Source organism: Delphinapterus leucas, chromosome 1 (assembly GCF_059928025.1).
Source record: "Delphinapterus leucas isolate spDelLeu-1000000601 "Yukka" chromosome 1, BTC_Dleu_Yukka2, whole genome shotgun sequence".
Lineage (NCBI taxonomy): Eukaryota > Metazoa > Chordata > Mammalia > Artiodactyla > Monodontidae > Delphinapterus > Delphinapterus leucas.
In genome coordinates, this window is record NC_143129.1 from 171915527 (window position 1) to 171935719 (window position 20193).

Below are 20193 nucleotides of genomic sequence, written 5' to 3' on the forward strand. Positions count from 1 at the left end.
TGAGGCAAAAGGTATTTGTAAGTTGCAGGCTTCTGATACCCAGTGCCAAGCTGCTCTCTGATAAGGCTGTATGTCCTGGATTATTTTTACGTTTTCTGCCTCTCAGTTCCCTAATAAGGACTGAAGAATCTTGGGATGAATCAGCCACCAGACCAGATAAACAAGCCAGTCTGTCACTGTTGCTGTTTTCTGCAGCTAAGAAGGGAACTCCCTTGGATCCCGCCCAGAACCTGGAATTCCGAAGCAATGGGCCAGGTACCTTTGTACCCAGCTCCCCATGGCTCAGGTCCCACCTTCCCCTCCTTTCCCCGCCCTCATGCCTGGGTGGAGCCAGCTGCCAAGGCGCCAAAGCTTCCCAGCCCTCCCTCTGTGCTCAGTCCAGAGTGGAGACCAAAAGAGGGCTGTGTGCCGGGTCCCAATGAGGATGCTGCTGGTCATCCTGGCGGCGGGATCCCTAGTCGGTGAGTGCCGGTCACCCTGTGGTCAGACCTGACCCCCATCCAGGAGCCAATGATCAGAGTCGCCTCCCCCAGGACTGCATCCAGCCCCAGCACGACCAGTTTCAATTTCTTCTCTGCTGGGCTGACCTGGGTGCCGAGTTTCCCTGGAGAAGTAGATGCCAGCTCAGGTTACTGGGAAGGGTGAGAGGGTCCCTCAGACCCTGGGCTCTTCAGAGACTCAACTGACCCTCAAGACTCTGGGGATACAGCCACGTGTCTGAACTGGGGGTGTGGATCCCCACCCCCCCCACACTCCAGTGGTTGGAGAATTAGCTTAAGGGAGTTAGACATCCCTGGATCCCTCAAATCTTTCTGGTAGAAACTGTACCTCTGTTCCCCTGCTTCTGGCTGGCACTGGCCTCACATGGGGAGGTGAGGGGGCGTCAGGAAGGACAAAGCTTGAGTCCAGCCATTGCCTCCTTCCACGCCCCTGAGGGGGCCTCTTCCAGCCCCTCGTGCCAGACCTGAAAGAGCATTTTCTCCCAGAGGGCCCAGGTCTGCTGCATTAATAGGTCTTAAAAGACCAGAGCTCTTACGAAAACAGGACGGAAGGGCACAGTTTTCAAATCCAATAAAGTGGATTGTTTTGATGTATCATTATGGAGAACTTCCAGACCAATGCATGAGATCCTAGATTGTCTCTCTGCTCCCTGAGATGTTTAAAAAATTCAGGGAAATCTCTGAGGAAGTGAACGCATAGTCCTGACTGAAGAACGGAGAGGGCTGGCCTCTGCAAGACCCCTTCTACCTTAAGTGCAGGATGGAGGCCATAAAGGGCCACAGCTGTGCCCTGCAGGTGCTGACCAGGTCCACAGCGCTTCCAGCTGCCACCCGGGCTCTCCAGTCCGTCCTCCCCCTGGCATCAAACGGAACATTCACAGCACATTGGACTCATTGTGATCTAGGGAGACTTGATGCATCTCCCAAGAGACCTCAGACATGCCCTTCCAGACACTCGCCCATTCCGGTTGGAAGACTTAGAGGCTCTTGGCCCTTTACAATGGGGGACACAGGGGAAGCAGCCCTTAGGAGGTTGTTAGGAGTCAGTAAGGTCACTCTAGAGCCCCAGGTGCCTTCACCCCCGGCATTCTTAGGCTGATTCCAGAACATGTTTGAACTGATTTTGTTTGTTTGTTTGTCCTTAGCTTCCCAACTAGTTGACATAGACTTGTTTTTTTAAGCGAATGAGAAAACTTCTTTTGATCACATCTCCCAGGCTGTCAGTTTCTAGACAATACATATCTCCCCACGATTTCACAATGTAGACTTTCACCCAGGAAGTGCAGAACCAACGTGGGCTGAGGAACCGGTGATGGATTTGAGGAGGAAAAGGAATGAGTGGGCAAGAGGAGACAGAAGATCTTGTTAGCCCTCAACACCTCCTCAAAGAGAGGGGCCAGCCAAGGTCCACCCACACGACTTCAGGAAGCCAACTTGAGTTCCCTCCTGAAAAGTGGTGCCAACCTCCACCCAACCTGGGCCCTTCACCACCCGAGCATGTCCCAACCTCAGCCACTTACCTCCTCCAAACCCACATGCCCCCCCAGGATACTGACCCTAACCAGCAACCCTCCCACTGCAGACCCTAGCCAAGCCCACCCCCAGACACACCCTGGCCTTCTCTCAAATCCCACCCTCTCTCTTGCCTGCCCTTGACCTCACCACCTCGCCCAAAGCCACCATTGAGCTCGGACTTCAAGTGCACTCCCTCCCTCAACTTAAGACCCAGCCCTGAACCCATGCCTCTCCCTCCAGAACAGACCCCAATTCTGCCCGGACTCGGGTCCAAACAAGGTACCAGCCACAACTTGAGTCTCGGCAGCACGTCCATCACATTGGCTAGAGGCAGAAGGAACCCCCTGGTGCCCTAGGCCCCTTTCTGGGGGCTCCAGGAAGCCTGGAACACAAAGAGTTCTGCAGCTGCTGGGCCTGGTCAACCCAGATTGAAAGAGGAATGTGGCCTTAGGTTTAACATGTGGATGCACAGCAGGGTTGGACTGTCCTAATATACTTCCCCTTCCCCACAAATGCCTCCCTTACAGAAATACTGTATGTAGACTTGGGGTGGAGGGGTGAATAACCCTCCACTCCCTCACACTCTGGACCTGCTGGTGCACACGATCACGGGGGAGTGGGGGAAGGGAGGTACACACACATCATACCAAAGACACGTGTACCCTCAGACCTCAAGGCCTTGACTCAACCGGATCTGCACCTGTTTATTTCCCACCCCAGTCAACCTCTGAGCACGCGCAGAGCCAGCTGCCGACTCTGGCTGCCATTTTCGTGCGCTCTCTTCCTTTCCAGAGATCGAGCTAGGAGGGCTGAGACAAGAGATTTGTAAATCAAGGGCTCTCATTTACAGTGAAGATTGCTTCGGGGGCAGTGCCCCCTCCCGGCTCTTCTTCTTGGGGCTCTGGCCTTTGCTGCCCCTTCCTTGCCCCATTGTATCCACCCCACAAGCAGCCTAACACTGTGATGGGCATTGCAGGCCGCCTCTCTGAGCCTCAGTTTTTCTCATCCATTAAATGGGCATAATGATAGTACCTGCCTCATCAGGTTGTCAGGAGGATTTGATAAGGAGACTTAGCCCAGTGCCCGGCACTTTACGTGCATTTCAGACATGTCAGCTGCTGCTGTGGTCATTATTGTTTATCTTTAGGTAAGTCCAATTATTCCCATTTTAAAGCTGAAGAAATTGAAGTTCTAGCTGCTTAAACAGCTTCCCCAAGGTCATGCTGCCCATATGTAGCCTCAGTCAGAATCCACCTCCTACGAAATCCGTGTGGCTGGGGAAGGTGCCTTTGCCCTCCTCAGAAGGAATGTGGAGGGTGGGCAGGGATTGGTTCAAGCAGCGGAGAGGCAGGAATTCACAGACATCACAGACATCTTCTCCACCGTTGTCTGAAATTACTGACTCTGGGCAAGTTACTTCTTTGACAGTCAACATTTAGTTGAATACCTCTAAAATATTCCATTGGATGGGCTTCCCTGGTGGCGCAGTGGTTGAGAGTCCGCCTGCTGATGCAGGGGACACGGGTTCGTGCCCCGGTCCGGGAAGATCCCACATGCCGCGGAGCGGCTGGGCCTGTGGGCCATGGTCGCTGAGCCTGTGCGTCCGGAGCCTGTGTCCCGCAACGGGAGAGGCCACAGCAGTGAGAGGCCCGCGTATCGCCAAAAAAAAAAAAATATTCCATTGGTGAGGACGCTAACTTCAGACGGTGTTGAGAAAGGAATGAACACAACAGCACGTGTTGGCAAGGATATGGAATCATTGCACCACTTAAACTTTGCTCATGGGAATAGGAGATGGTGCAGCCACCACTTTGGAAAACAGTTTGGCAGGTCTTCAAAAAGTTCAGCATAGGATCACCGTACGACCCAGAAATTCCACTCCTAGCTGTATACCCAGGAGAACTGAAAACATGTGTCCACTTAAAAACTTGTGCACAAATGTTCACAGCAGCATTATTCAAAATAGCCAAAAAGTGAAAACAACCCAAATGTCCATCAACTGATGAGAAGATAAACAGAATGTGGTCTATCCACACAGTGGAATGTGATTCAGCCATAGAAGGAAATAAGTACCAATTCATGCTGTAGTATGGATGAGCCTTGAAAACATGATGTTCAGTGAAAGAAGCCAGACACAAAAGGCCACATACTGGATGCCTCTATTTACAGGAAATGTCCAAACAGGCAAATCCATCGAGGAAGCAGATTATTGGCTGCTGAGGCTGGGAGGAGGGGAGGGATGGGAGTACTGTTCATGAATACAAGGTTTCTTTGTGGGCGATGAACACATCCTGGGACTAGATTAGCCGTAACAGTTGCACAATTTTGTGAATATATTAGGAAACCACAGAATTGTATGCTCTAAAGTGGCGCATTTCATGGAATGAGAATCATAGCTCAGTACCAAGGAAAAAAGAAGTGAAGGGGAGCGGGGCTGGTCAGTTAGCACATTCTCCTCTGAGTGAGTGCTGGCTCGCCCCTCAGGGGGAGTAGCTTGCTACAGGGCTGGGGCAGAGTCTTTGTGCCCTTCTGCTCACCCTTCTCTCACTTCCTGCAGCTCACTTCGCTGAGGACACCTCAGATCTTCTTCAGCACGTGAAATTCCAGTCCAGCAACTTCGAAAACATCCTGACGTGGGACAGCAGGCCGGAGAGTGCCCCAGACACCGTCTACAGTGTGCAGTATAAGACGTAGGCGTCCCTCCAACACAAGCCCTTTTGACTCTGCTCTGGAACCAACCCCTCCAAGAAAACCCTTCCTTCTTCCTATGTCCCCACGCCCCCCGCCCGGACTGGTGTCACACAGCGACCCTCCCCCAGACATAGCTTTGCTCCTTTATGTTTCTTCTGCAGGGGGAGGTTAGGATAATGGTTACAAGTACGGGCTCTGAGGGCAGACACCAGCTCTCTCCCTATAACTCCGGGCAGTTGGGTAACCTCACCAACCCTCCATTTCCTCATCCATGAAGTAAAGTTAGCAATAGTACCTTCCTCATAGGGTTGTTAGGTGGGTTCCATGAGACATTCATCAGCATGTGTGCCTGGCAAACAACAAGCTCCCAATCATTGCTTTATACTGGGTTAGACTGGGTCAACGAAAAGTCGTGCCCACCCCCTCCCGGGCCCCCACCCCGCCCCGTTCCCGCTCATCTCCTCTCCCAGGCAGGAGAGGAGGGTACATGGGCTCAGGAGTCTGCAAACCTGGGTTCCATTCCTGGTCCTGCCACTTCATCCTGTGGCAAGGCACTTGCCCTCTGCGAGGCCCAGGTCCCTCATCTGTCGATGGGGCTAACAGTGCACAGAAGGTGAACTCAGGCTGGCTGGGTTCACATCCTGGTTCCCTGCATGCATGCCTCAAACACCTGGGCAAATTTTACTTCCTTAACCCCCAGCTCCCCTACTTGAAAAGGAGGGAGAATAATGCATGAACCTCACAGCTCCGTAGTGAGGATCACCCGCATAAAGGGTCTGGGTACACGTGCTAAGTAAATATTCAATATCGTTATCATTATTAATAAACGACAGGCTTGGTTCCAAGCCTGTTCATGAAAGGTGTGCTCTGGCACTTCCCTTGCCCACAGTTATGGAGAGACAGAGTGGCAGGCAAAGGAGGGCTGCCAGCGGATCACCCGGAAATCCTGCAACCTTACCATGGAGACAGGCAACCTTACGGATTTCTACTACGCCCGGGTCACTGCCATCGACGCAGGAGGCCAGTCCGCCACTAAGATGACCGACCGGTTCAGCTCACTGCAGCACAGTGAGTGCCAGCCCCTCATTGCAACGGGTGTGGGACGGGAAAAGGATGGCCTCTTAAGGGCCCAGATGGGCTCTGCCTCCCAGGGCCAGTTAGGGATGTGGCTTTTTAGGGAAGGCGCCCTCAACTGGACAGCATCCCCAGTGTGGTCTTTCATCTTTCTCCATCTCCATCCCCACCTCCCTAGCTCAGACCACCTTAATCTTGCCACTTGAGTGCAACCAAGGCCCCCCTAACTCGGTCCTCCTACTCCTGCCTTGACTCTTTTCCGATCCAACTTGGTCTTGGTCTCGGCTTCTTTACCTCCTACGTGAGCATCCCCACCGCCAGCCTCAACAACCCCGTTTCACTAGGTCATCGTCTGCTATTCTCCGTCACCATGGACTGTTCGCTGGCTTCAGAGCTCAGATCACGATCTGCAGTGAGCTCCACGAGGGCGTGTGTGGCAGCGGAGCCCCCTGTGTTCCCAGCCCTTAGCATAGCACCTGGCACGTATGAGATGCTCAATACGTAGTTGATGAAGGATTGAGTGGATGGATGAATGGATGGATGGATGAGTTGCCAAACTCCTCACACATGTTAAGTAGGTGATGTTCACTAACTGATTTAAAAGCCACAGGGTTTCTTAAGAAAATAAAAAATAAAGTTAAACAAGTTATTTTATATTGTTTCTTGGCTTGTTCAGTTAATGCATACTTATTGTAGATAATTTGGAAAATATAGAAATACACAAAGAAAAATAAAAGTAGGCCCAACTAATCTGAACACTTAAACATAACCACAGCTACTAGCAACTGTATCTACTCTTTTGTGATCTGGTTGGTTGGTTAGTTGTTTTTTATATGATGGTATCGTGAACATTTGCCCATGTCATTAAATATTTCGCCACAACACGATATTTCACGGCTGCAAACATGATCCATTCTATGGAGGTACTCTAATTGACTTCCCTAATTCCTTTTTGGAGGACCCTTAACTCAGTTTTATAAACAACGCTGAAACGAACATTCTTCTAGCTCAGATCTTTTTAATCCTGGAGGTCAATGGAGTCTTGGGGACTTTCTATAAATTAGTTTCGGGGGAGTGAGGTTCATGAAACCCTGAAACTGAGTGCAAGATTTTTGCATATGTACACTTTGGGGGAGAAAAGAGCCATAGCATTCAAACCATAGCATTCAAATTCCCAAAGGGGTCTATAAACCAGACAAGGTCGTTTGGTTATTTGGAAATTCCATCTTGAGAGAGGTTGAAGTTTAGGCCTGGCCTTTGAGGCTAAAACAGTAATATTGGGCACTGCAAACATTGTTTGGATATGTAGTTGAACCATCAGTCCCCAAAGCTGTCATTGCCAGTAGACTAGGGGGCAGGTGCTCCTGGAAGACTCAGGTAGGGATGTGTGGAGACTGGGACAAGGGTATGATCAGCCTCGGGGTCCAGGGCCCCTCTCCCTGGGCTCTTCCTACTCACCCTTGGTCACTGGTGTTTGTTTACACCCAAACACCAGTTGCTTCTTTTCTCACCTGTTCATTTAGCTGATGCTTTCAGAAGCATGGCTGGGGTTGGGGTGGGAGGGGGTGGAAAGCAGTCATTTCCCAAGGTCCAAGGCAGCCTCTCAGACACTCCTGGTTGATTCTAACTTTTCATTTCTTTTTTTTCTCTCCCTTTTTCCAGCTATCATCAAACCACCTGATGTGACTTGTATCCCCAAGGTGAGATCCATCCAGTTGATTGTCCATCCCACCTACACGCCCATCCACACAGGGAATGGCCACCGGCTAACCCTGGAGGACATCTTCCAGGACCTGTTCTATCACTTAGATCTGCACATCAACCACACCTACCAAATGGTAAATGAAGGGTAAATATATGTGCCACCTTGGTCCTTCCCTGTCTCAGAAACCCATTTCCCTCTCTGCATTGCTTCAAGTAGAAAGGAGATGTGTTCTATAAATCAGCATTTCCCAAAACATGTCTACAGCCTACCTCTTGTAGATTCACACACACAATAGCATGCTAAAGCCTCTGACAAGTACTGCAAAGTCAAGACTCCAGTTTCAATTTGCTTAATACAACTTCTCTCACATGTATTTGATCAGAGAAACTCCTTTTATTTTGCATTACATGTATTTTTTTCTTGCCTAATGCCTTCTAACATCCAGGGGAACAACTTCTATTAACATCCTCAGGTGTCCACTTTGGAAAATGCTGGAATCAATTTCTACTGCTGCAGTTCTTTCTGCTGGTTCTCCACTTTCCGTGGGAACTGGATACAGACAGTGTCTTAAGATCAGTAATACTGAAAGGTGGAAGGCAAAGGCATAAATTGTCAAATGTTATACATTTCTTTTTGCATTCAAAAAATAAAATATGTAGTGTTTCCCCCGGCAGTGTGTGCCACTAATTCATAATTACATTGAATGACTATTCCTGCACTCAAGGAGCTTATAATCTAATGGGTGGGGAGAGAGTTAAAACAAGAATTCAAATTCATACAGCTATAGGTAGAGGGAAATAAGAGTGTTGTGTGGGACAGAATGGAGGCTGGGAGGGGAGAGAGGAGGTGTCAGCTCAGAGAGATATGGAAAGACCTCTAGAACAGAAAACTTTCTGGTGCTGATATCAATTTCTGAGGTGTACCAGGTAATATGTGCTTATTGTGTCATTTAAGCTTCATCACAAAACCTATGAGGTAGTTGCTCTTATCTCCATTTTCTGAATGAGAAAACAGAGGTTCAGAGAGGTTAAGTCACTTCCTCAAGATTGTTCAGCAAATAATAGCATAGTCAAGATTCAAATCCAGCTTTGTTCCAAGCCCACATTCCTCCCCTCCCTGCTCCGCGGCCTACACTGTCCCACAGTGATCAGAGAGAGAAGCAGGAACGCTTAGGATATTGTTGGAAAGCACAAAACTGCCCATTTGGGCTGAAGCGTAGGGACATGTAGAATAGTTTCTCAAAACATGGTCCCAAACCAATGGCATCAGAATCTCCTGCAGCCTTTGTTTAAAATGCAGGTTCTTGGGGACTTCCCTGGCAGTCCAGTGGTTAAGACTTCGCCTTCCAATGCAGGGGGTGCGAGTTCGATTCCTGGTTGGGGAGCTAAGATCCCACATGCCTCACGGCCAAAAAACAAACAAACAAAAAACAAACAAACAAAAAACCCATAAAATGCAGGTTCTTGGGCCCCCTTATAATCCGCTTCATCAAACTCTAGCGTTGCACCCCTGGGATCTGAATTTTAGTGAGCAACCCAGTGCTTCTTACTCACTCTGAAGTTTGAGAAACACTGGTGGAGAGGAACAATGCTAACCCTGAGAAGACAGGCTGGGACCAAGCCGTAGAGGTCGGGAGGGCAGATGGGGGAATCTTTATTTATTTCAGTAGTCGGGGAGCGATTAGAGATTACAGAGCAGGGAGAGTCTTTATCACAACTAATTTTTGGCAAATATTTGGCATTTGAATATTTTATTGTTATTGATTTATAACTTAATTCAGTTTGTGATCAGAGGACATATTCTGTATGATTTCAGTCCTTTACGGAGACTTGTTTTATGGCCCAGCATATGGGCTATCTTGGTGAACGTTCCACGTGCACTTGAAAAGAATATGTATTTTGCGGGTGTTTGGTGGAGTGCTCTATAAATATCAATGAGATAAAGGTGGCTAATAGTATTATTCATATCTTCTCTGTCTTTCCTGATTTGGGGGAGGTCTATTATTCTCTTAATTGCTGACAGTATTACAATCTCCAGCTTTGATTGTGGATTTGTCTGTTTTCCCTTTTAATTCTGTGCATATCTGAAGCTTTATTATCAGACACATACACATTTATGATTGTTATCGCCTCCTGGTGAATTGACCCTTTTATCATTATGAAATGTCCCTTTTTATCACTACTAATACTTTTTTTATTGAACTCTACCTTATCTGCTGTTAATATAGTTACTCTAGCCTTCTTATATTTATAATTTTCATTGTATATCTTTTTACATCCATTTTCAACCTACCTGTGCCTTTATATTTAAAGTGTATCTCTTGTAGACAGCATTCTGACAGTCTTTCCCTTTTTAAAATTTGAGATATAATTCACATACCACAAACTTCACCCCTTTAAAGTGTAGGATTCAGTGGTTTTTAGTATATTGAAGAAGTTGTCCAACCGTCACCACTATTTAATTCTCTGTATTCTATTTTCAAGTTCTCTGACTCTTCTGTCATCTCCAATCTGTTGTTAAAACCATTCAGTGGGAATTTTTACTTTAGATATTGTATTTTTCAGTTCTAAATTCTCTAATTTTTATAGTTTCTAGTTTTTATAGTCTCTAGTATTTATAGTTTATGCTACTGAAAATTCCTAGTCATTCTGTCATTATGAGCACGTTTTCCTTCACTTCCTGGGCATAGTTATACTAGCCACTTTAACACTGTCTGATAATTCAAACATTTTGGTCATCTTGGGATAGGTCACCATTAACTATCTTTTCTCCTGAATATGGATTACATTTTCTCTTTCTCTACATGTCTAAAAATTTTGGAAGGCATCCTGGACATTGTGAATGATATGTTGAAAGGACTCTGGATTCTGTTATATTCCTCCAAAGAGTATTGATTTTTGTTTGTTTCTTTGTCTTAGTAGGCAGTGAATTTGGCTGAACTTCAAACTCCAAAATCTCAGTTCAGTAAAGTTCAGTTGAAACTTTAGCTGGGCTGCTTGGAGTCTACCCTGCTCATGCATACTTTAGGCACCAGCCAGGGATTTGGGCAAAGTTTATACACAGAATTCAGGCTCTCTCTCTATGAACCTCTCCTATCTGTGATTTCTCCCTCACTTTCCAACTTTTGTGATTGCCCTGAACTCTGTCTTCTGGTTACTCAAGCCAGTAAGATTACAGGGTTTTTAATCTACGTTTCACCCACTCCACATGGTATAAATGGGGACCTGCCTCCAGGCTACAGGACATTAAAAAAGAGAGAGAAACTCATTCAGTGCCATTCCCTTCCTCCTTTCTCTGGTATCTGCCTGCTTTTACTTACTTTCCAATGCCTATAGGTAGTTTTTATTTTGGCCAGAGTTTATAGCTGTTATTTTATGGAAGGTTGGTCCAATAGAAGCTATAAATTACTGGGAGCAGGAAGAGGAGAGATCAAATGTAAAAATGAAAGAGTGATCAGGGTGGGAAGTCAGGGGGGCTATTGCAATGGTACTAGGCTGGAAACGAGAAGGGCCTGAACCAGGGGGGCGGCAGTGGACACCCGGGGAAGGAGGACTCTTGGGGCCTTGACAACTCTACTGGGGTTAATTTCAACCATATAAGTTCCACAAAACAATAAGCTGTTAAATCCATTCATGCACTTCTTCACCCACTTTCACCCCCTTCAAAAGAAAAAACAACAAATAACCCTAAACCTTGGCTGCCATGTGCCTGGAAAAGAGAAGGCATAGCTGAAACGCAAAGGACCAAAAAGAAAATTCTTAGCTTTTAAGCTCCCAAGAACATAGCTCCTGGCCCTTTAAAGAAAAGTTTATGGATTATTTCAGGGTAATCAGATACAAAGGATTTGAGAGGGATTTGTCAAGAATGGTTTTAAGGTTTGAGACTTGGACATTAGAACAAGAGAGACATTATGAACAGAATTAGGGAATCAAACACAGGTGCGGGTTTGGGGTTGGAGATGGGGCAGGACCCAGAGAGAGGAGATCAGGATGTTTGGACATGTCAAGTTAGAGATGCCCACAGACTGCTGTCCAGCAGGACGCTGGCGGTGTGTGCCAGGAACTCCATAGCTCTTACTGAGGTCAGTTTGGGGGTTATCCGCACATTGGTGATCACCAGAGCCACAGGTCCAGAAAAGATCACTAAGTGAGAAAATATGTGGAAAGAGAAGAAAGAACGGGTGAAGAGTGAAACTTGCAGAACAACACCGAGGGGCTGAAACCAGTAAAAGAACAATCAGAGAGGTAGGAGGAGAACCAGAATGATGGAATGAGGCAGCCGAGAGAAGAGTTCAAGGTCAGAGAGGTTCGAGACATACAAGAGGGCAAGAACTGAGAAGAAGCTCTAGCGGAGGGATGGGCAGATGCAAAGGAGCAAGGGCTTACTTCAGAAGCAGAGTGTTTGCAGGAGCGACGGGCATTCAACATCACCAGAGCCTAAAGGACCAAGCGGGCTCTAGGGAGGGAAGAGTGTACAAAGGGAGCAAGGACCTGTAATATGACCTGGGCCATCAAAGGATTTTCAACAGAGGAGCTTTGTAATTATGTTAATTGTTTAGAAAGATCACTGTGGCGCCAGGATAAATTTGGAAGTAGACAGGGACAAAACCAGAGACTGGTGACCAGTAAGGAGGCCACTGCAAGAGTCCAGGCCAAAGATATTGAGGCCCAGTTAAGGCAGAAGCAATGAGGAGACAAGAGAGGGATGGATATTCAAAGCGTTTTTGATATTTTATTTTTAAAAAGGGGGGGAAAGAGGAGAGCTGGAAGAAGGAAGAATGGTGGGGTGTTGATGGTGGTGATAATAACAGTAGCTAGTATTTAGAGAGTGCATGCTATGTGCCAGACACTGTTCCAAGTGAAAGTGCATGAAGCTTGCATCTGATTGGACTTAGGGAGAAAGCAGAAGGTAGGGGAATGGAAATGGAGCACTGCAGACTGACCTACCAGTTTATGGTTTGGGCAGCTGGTGGTACCATTTTACTAAGTGCAGTAACCCAGGCAGAGGCGTAAGCAGGCTCCACACAGAGGTTGGTGTGTAAGAGCTGTTGTTCTGTGTTCTCTGTCAAATTCAGCACCTTGGAGGCAAGCAGAGAGAATTTGAGTTCTTTGGCCTGACCCCTGACACAGAGTTCCTTGGGACCATCGTGAGTTTAGTTCCAACCTGGTCCAAGAAGAGCATCCCCTACATGTACCGAGCGAAGACGCTGCCAGGTAAGTTCAGCTGAAGCCAGAGGGAACTGGGACTCCTGAATTCAAACCTTGACTCTGTGCTTTCCCCCCTGTAACCAAGGTGAGGCTTGGCAGTGCTCTAGAAAACCACAGAAGGATTACTAGTGTATTATTAAAGTCAATCTTTGTTTATTCATAAATGAGTTAGCTGTTGGGTTATCGTAGCAAATGTTTAATCTCCACCCTCCAGCCTATGTCTGAATTTCCTCTCTCTGGCAAGCTGCGTGTGTATCCTGGCAAAGCAAATTCACCTTGATGTTAACTCAAGTGAGAGATCCCAGGAAATAATCTGCAGATGGGAGAGCAGAGAAGATAACAAAGATCCCTCAGTACCTTCTAAAGTCAAATAAAAATAACAGTGATTATAATAGCATTTCTGCAGTGCCAACCAGGGACCAGACACTACGAAACACAATTCTCATGCTTCTGTGAAGCATCTTTGTTCCATTGAGGAAACTGAGGTTCAGAGTGGTTAAGTAACTTGCCCAAGATTGCACAGGTGGTGAGGAATGGAACTAGGCCTAATTCCAGAGAACACGTTCTCACCACTGCACTACCATAGAAAGAGTTTTGAGTCATTGGCTCAGCGGGATGGTGTCCCATCCCACTCGACTCTAGCACATTGAAACTCGACTCTCATCATAAGCATCATGATGTTTTTATTACTGCTTATCTTCATAGAGATAGAAATGTAATGCTCCAAGTTTAGAGGACGAAAAAAGCGACCGCATTGGACTGGATGGATTTGGAAAACAGTCTCCACCTTAGTCATCTTGTTTAGATTAATGAAGTCAGTAGGTGATTTCTGTTCTGATGAATAGAAGCGAGGCAGCTGCTAGAGGCTGGGCCCGAGGGTATAACTGCAGCTTGGTAGAAACATCATAGGGTAGGTTCTGGTTCTCAGCTTTGATCAGAAACTCAGCTCATCGGTTTCCCCAAAAGCCCACAAGAGACTGAGTTCTCCACCTGAGTCCCAGTGCATTTGTTTTCATGGGAAGATATGCCTGGCGGAAGAACAGCCAGCACTGACCTCTTGCACGGGGCATGCCCTTCCCGGGGAAAGGGCCACATGAAGACCAGAATAGAACTTGGCAATAAGAGAACTAGAAAAAGGAAACCAACTTCACAGGCACTGAGTTGGGAGTGTGTATATGATTTGTGACTCTCCCCTGGACCTTCTAGATAACTGTCATTCATTCCTGAACCGCCCCTGCCCTCCTGCTTATTGACAACATGTGGGCCACTCCACCCATATCCTTCTGTTGGTTTGTCCTTACGTGATCTAGCTCATGATATATCATTTTTTTCTAAGACTGTAGCTGCTTTTAAATGAATCATACTTCATGGTGGCTATTTCTTGGTGACATATAGAAAGCACCTTATCCTTTATAATCAAGTATATTAATAACAATTCTTACCATTTATTAAGTACCTACCCTATTGCCAAACACTGTGTTAAATTCTTTCCATATATTATCCCATTGAACCCTTATAACAATCCTGCAAGTTGTATAGCATTATCCCCCTTTTACAGAGGAGGAGCTCTGGCTCAGACAGGTTAAGCAACTTGCCGGTGACCACACAGCTGGTCAGTGAACCTAGTTAAGTTCATCTGATCCTGAAGCCTGGGCTCTAATCACCACTTTGCAATTTTGTTTAGAGCCTATCCCCTCTACTGCACATTTATTCCTCTTACTTCCGTATCATAATGAAACGTCCTGCCCTTGACCGTGTATCCAGGGGTCTGTCTTATCCCCAGAGCCCAGAATCCCTCCTTTATCTACCTCTCAGAATGTGTTGGACCATCATCCCAGCATCGTTTTTTTTTTTAATCTTTTTTTTTTTTTTCTTTTTTTTTTTTGCGGTATGCGGGCCTCTCACTGCTGCGGCCTCTCCCGTCGTGGAGCACAGGCTCCGGACGCGCAGGCTCAGCGGCCATGGCTCACGGACCCAGCCGCTCCGCGGCATGTGGGATCCTCCCGGACCGGGGCACGAACTCATGTCCCCTGCATAGGCAGGCGGACTCCCAACCACTGTGCCACCAGGGAAGCCCCATCCCAGCATCTTGATGCTGGAAAGGGCTCTGTGTGTTGGTTCACCCCATATCTTAATTTTACAGATGAGGAAATGGAGTCATCATTGTGTAGTGGCTGTGAGAATGAGCTTTGGAATTATACATGTCAATCCTGGCTTCTCCACTGAGTAGCTGTGTGACCTTGTTCAAGTCATTTAACCTTTCTGAGACTCAGCTTCATTATCTGTAAGGAGTGAGCATCCATGGCCATCTGTTTGGTGGGATAACATTGGTAGAGCACCCCACACAGTGCGTGGCATGTAGTAAGAGTTCGATCATCACTGGGTACTGTTATTAATCAATGGAGGCCAGAGAGGGTCGTGCAGAAGATGAGGGTCTCATCAGTGGCTGAGCCAGACCTCTAACACCCCACATTCCAGGGTTGCTTCCATTATTTCTTCCTACTTCCCTGTGAGTGAAATAGCAGAAATGTTCCAAGTCCCTGTCCTGTCCTGGTACAGGGAGCAACAGTTTTCCAGTTACATTAGGCATGTCATGTAGAGACATTTGGGTCCTGTCTTCTCCCTGGTGGAAGTACATGTGACAGGGGAAGTGGGAAGCTGAAGTGGGAAGCTGACGAGAGAGGCCCAAGCCAAAGGGGCTGGGAGAGGAGCGAGGAGTGGGCTAGAAGTAAAGGCTCCAGCAATTCCCAGGGTTCACAGTCATTGCCAAGGTCACTGGCAACTAATGATCAACTCCCCAAGCTGAAGCCGCACAGGGGCCAGGAACAGAAGGAGGGTGACTTGGAGAGTCAAGACCCCCAGGTAATACAAATCTCCAGTTTTAACAAAAACTCCAGCTACCTCTTCCTTACCAAGCCACTCACCAGTCCCACTTGAATTGGTGACAGGAAGTGTGTCATGCCAAGACCTGGCTGCACACACCCATCTCAAAGATGCACGGCCATAGGGAAGAGGCTCAGCATAGAGCCCTTAGCCATCCTCTCCTTCCGTTTTCAAAAAGGTGGTGCCTCCCCAGGCTCCCTCCTGAGTGAGGTCTTCCCAGCTCAGATCTTGGTAGACAGGTGGGGAGGACAGACCCCTCCCATTGTCACATCTCCCCTTCCTTTGCCTCTTTCCCCTGCCCCCACCAGGAAGGCAGGACTGTCCTTAGACCCAGGCAAGAGGGACCCTTTTCTGAGCCCCGCACTTTAGAGGGCCCCGCTCCAGCCCCGCTCTGGCCATGGCCCTCCCCGCAAGATGAAGAGTCCTTAGGTCCACATGGGCATATCCCCATGGAACCTGTGAGCTCCAAAATTCCCTATACAGATGGCCAGAGCCTGTGTCCAGTCTCGGCAGATCTCCTCCTTGGGTCTTTTTTCCAGAGGGCAGACACTCTGTTGATGTTTAGGCCCTCGGCCCAAAGGGTGGCCAGCGGGTGGGTATTTGTAGGCGGCGTGGATGAGCTTGGCCATGAGCCCATATCCTTGGGCGTGAGGCCCCTGGAGGTGTGGGCGGGAGCTAGGCTGGGCCTGCGGGAGCTTCCCCCTGTACCTCCACCTTTCCGCACAGCACCCCGAGGCGTCCAAGAATAAAAAGTCAAGCCTTCCGGGTTGTTATGAAAAGTATATCTGTCACGGTGGGAGCACAGAACGTATTTTATTTAACAATGTAAAAACATGATGAAATTCCGAATATTTAGACGTATGGTGTGTGGCCCTCCATTTGTGCCCTCGCCCTGGGCCCTGTAAGTACTGGGGGTAGGAGAGGCCTTCCCAAGCCTGGCCCGAGAGGCAGGGGAGGGAAAGGCCCAAGTTGGCAGTACCCACAACGGCAGCCTTACCCTTCCTGTTCTGACCTCTTACTCACCTAGATCAGACGTGGACCTACTCCTTTTCCGGCGCATTCCTGTTCTCCATGGGCTTCCTGGTCGCAGGGCTCTGCTATCTGAGCTACAGATACATCACCAAGCCGCCTCCGCCTCCCAACTCCCTGGTGAGCAGGGGCCCCGGGGAGGATGGAGAGGCCGAGGGGAGGGCACGGGCCCCGGGACCCCGGCTCTCCCTCATTTCTCCCTCCAACCTAAAGATGTGGCTGGCAACTCCCCCGGTGTGCGGAAGAGAGCTAGGGAGAAGGAAGACAAGGTGTGGAATAGAAAACCCACGTGGCTTCAAGGGGGCGCACACCCTGTCTGAACCGGCAGCCCAGGTACTGCCACCTGGGATCGCAGGCCCACTGTTGCCACATCTTCACATTTTCTCCAGCGAAGTCAGAATTTCAGATTGTAATGTGAAATCTCCCATGTTTCAAATCTTGGCAACTAATTTTTTTAAACTAAACCCCTGCAAACCATACACGTCACATCGGCAGCCCAAGTCTGGCCACCAGAGCTGCACCTTCGTTAAAGCAGCCATGCTCACTGCAGAGCCTGCACAGTCTGGGGCTCGCAGAGACGGCTCACGCCCATCCGCCCCTCCAAGTCAAAGACCAGATGAGCCATTTCCTGTAAAACTCTCCGGGCCTCCCCTGTCCCCCATTCTTCCCCACCTTTCTCCCCGCGTGAGGCCCTTAGGGACCCAGAGCTCAGGAGCAGTTGAGCCAGCACCTGGAGAGCATTCCCCAAGTGCACCCCAAACCCGAGCCAGCTGCTTCCAGAGTGCCCGCCTCCTAGAGAAACCACAGCCTACCCGCTCTCCCTAGACAACCAGAATCTGGAAGCGGCCCTCAGCTAACAGGCTGGGAGCCCTGTCCCTTCACAGAGGCTCCAGCACTTAGAGGAGTCCCTGGGAAGGGACACAGGGCTCACACATCGTGGAAAAGCCCCCAGGTGGTCTACCCCTTCCCCTCCGCCCCCAGCCCTGCGGAGGACCGCGGCACGCACGGCACCCTCGGGGAGCTTGAACACACCCTAACGGGCACACTGTTCTCCCCGCACAGGATGTCCAGCACGTACTGACCTTCCAGCCTCTGCAGTTCATCCAGGAGCACATCTTAAGCCCCGTCTTTGACCTCAGTGGCCCGAGCGGCCTGGCGCAGCCTGTCCAGTATTCCCAAGTCAAGGTCTCCGGGCCCATCGAGCCTCCAGGAGCCCCACCGCGACACAGCCTGTCTGAGGTCGCCTACCTTGGGCGGCCGGACCTCTCCATCCTCCGGCCCTCTGGCGGGCCACCTCTCCAGACACTCCCCCCACTGCCCTATGCCCCCCAGGCTGCCCCTGAGGGCGGGCCCCTGTCCTATGCACCTCAGGTAACCCCCCAAACTAAACCCCCCTCCTACACTCCCCAGGCCATCTCGGAGGCCCAGCCTCCTTCCTACACCCCTCAGGCCACTCCGGACAGCTGGCCTCCTTCCTACGGGATATGCAGGGAAGGCTCTGGCAGAGACCCCCCACCTATGACACTCTCTGGTCCCAAACACCTCGGAACTAAAGGTCAGCTCCAGAAAGAGGCACCAGCTGGAAGCTGCAGCCCAGGTGGCCTTTCTCTGCAGCAGGTGACCTCCTTGGCTATGGAGGACCCCCAAGAAGTAAAATCCTTCCACCAGCATCTGGGGGTTCACACGGACAGAGAACCTGACTCTGATGTCGTACGCAGAGGAGAGCCAAGGACACGAAGCTACGTAAAGGGCCAGCTGCCCCTCCTCTCCTCTGTCCAGATCGAGGGTCACCCCGTGTCCCTCCCTTTGCAGACTCCTTCCCGCCCATGTTCCCCCACAGACAAGGGTCCGAGTCCCTGGGGCTTGCTGGAGTCCCTCGTGTGTCCCAGTGATGAGGGTCCAACAACCGAGACTGAGGCCCAGAGCCCAGGCCCTCGGGCCCCAGACCTGGAGTCGCCCATGGAGCTGGACTCTCTGTTCAGAGGCCTGGCCCTGACGGTACAGTGGGAGACCTGAGCGGGAACAGGGTGGGCCTGGGGCTTCTTCCTGTCCCCATCCTCACCTCGCATCCTTGGCCGTCACTCCCGCACCCAGCGGCGCTGCGCACTCTGCAGCCCAGCCCCGGGTGAATGTCCTTGAGGAACCAGCAGAAGGAGGATGCCGGACTCCTGCCGTGGCTGAGCTCCCTTTGGAGAAAAAGGCATGAGAAGGGCTCCAGCCAGAGAAGTTACAGAAGTGCATCATATACAAACGAGCGAGTGCCAATGAGCATGTGCCCGCCAAGTTCTGCAGGGCAGGACGGGCAGTCAGAGTGCAGGTGCTAATATGGGGAACCTCCCGGAGATCCAGGGCCCAGAATCCTAATACGCTGGACGCAAAGTTCTCCATGAGCCTACCTCTCTTCATTCCTGGCCACTTTCATAATCTAGTTCAGCAGAGTGAGGCCTCTGCCTCCTCTGTGGTTTCCCAAAGGTGAGAAAAGGAGCCTGAAAAAGGACACCTCATAGCAGACTGTGCAGAACCAGAACAACCTGCTCTTCTGCCAAGTCCAGAGGCAGCCTGATGGCAAGATTCCAGGGAGGGGTGCGGCCTGCGTCTCATCCCCGACCAGGGCTGCTGCCTGGAATTGCACCATTTCAGTTTCATTCCTCTGCTAGAGGCTTTATCCCAAGTGAAATGCAGGTCCACCAGGGAGGGAGAACACAGAAGCCTTTTCTGTCGGCAGGAGTTTCAGACCCTATCCTGGCAGCGGGGTTTGAAAGGAACATGGGGCCATGGGGCAACTGAAGGAGACATAACTACAAACTGTACCTACTTCACAACTTTGGAAACTCAGCCTTGGATTCAGCCCACCTGGGTTCAAATTCCGGACTTAGTACTTAAAAGCCATGTGACTTCAAGCAAATGAATCACGGCTCAAAATCTCAGTTTCCTCATCTGTGTCATGGGGATAATAACACTGACCTCACAGGGTTGTGGTGAGGATGAAATTAAACAATGCCGGCAAAGTGTTTCATAGTGCCTGGCTCATGGGCAGTGCCCAATAAACTGTAGTATTTCCTGTTGTGATTTTTAAAAAATAGGACAGTACAGGAGTGACCCACTCCCCCAATTCAGCTTGATTTTGAATCAGGCATTTTCTCATGGGCTTAAATAATCCTGATTTCCTCAGGATTGCTCCAGGCCAAGCTGAAGGAGCTGGACTGTCTAGGAGGGGGCGAGGGAAGGGATTGCAGGAAACAGGGTCCAGGGACAAATGGGACCTTCTCCTTGAGTTCATAGGTGGAAGCTGTTTTGGGAGTGGCAGCAGCATTCTCAGAGGACCTTCCTCCCCGACACCCCACCAGAGGTAGCACAGGGCTACCCTGTCCTCCTGCCCTGGCACAGGGTCCTTGTCCGAGCTTTCAGCACGCCGTCACATCCTTTGTGTCATTGCATCTCACGTGAACCCTATGATGAGGAAACCGAGGCCCAGAGAGGAGAAGGGGCTCCCCCCCACAAGCCCCCACTGAGGCCGTGACACAGCGGGAGCTCAAACCTAGCGATTTTTGTCTTCATCAAGAGAAGGAACTTTCCACACCAGTCTGGA

At 49.6% G+C, this 20193-nt stretch overlaps 1 protein-coding gene across 3 annotated transcripts; it reads left to right on the plus strand.

Moving 5' to 3' along the window:
• Positions 1-418: 418 nt before the first annotated feature.
• On the plus strand, positions 419-19616 carry IL22RA1 (interleukin 22 receptor subunit alpha 1). 3 transcript variants are annotated; one of them, XM_022552098.2, is made up of 7 exons: positions 419-461; positions 4573-4705; positions 5596-5774; positions 7443-7618; positions 12560-12698; positions 16603-16724; positions 17667-19616. In XM_022552098.2, the coding sequence occupies exons 1-7, from the start codon at positions 419-421 to the stop codon at positions 18618-18620; spliced, it is 1746 nt and encodes a 581-aa protein (XP_022407806.1). In that variant the 3' UTR covers positions 18621-19616. The 3 variants fall into 3 exon arrangements, with proteins under 3 accessions (XP_022407806.1, XP_089755145.1, XP_089755151.1); XM_089899019.1 differs by lacking the exon at positions 419-461 and having other exon boundaries at positions 4617-4705; positions 5540-5774; XM_089899025.1 differs by lacking the exons at positions 419-461; positions 4573-4705 and adding an exon at positions 6125-6354 and having other exon boundaries at positions 5685-5774.
• Positions 19617-20193: the final 577 nt, after the last annotated feature.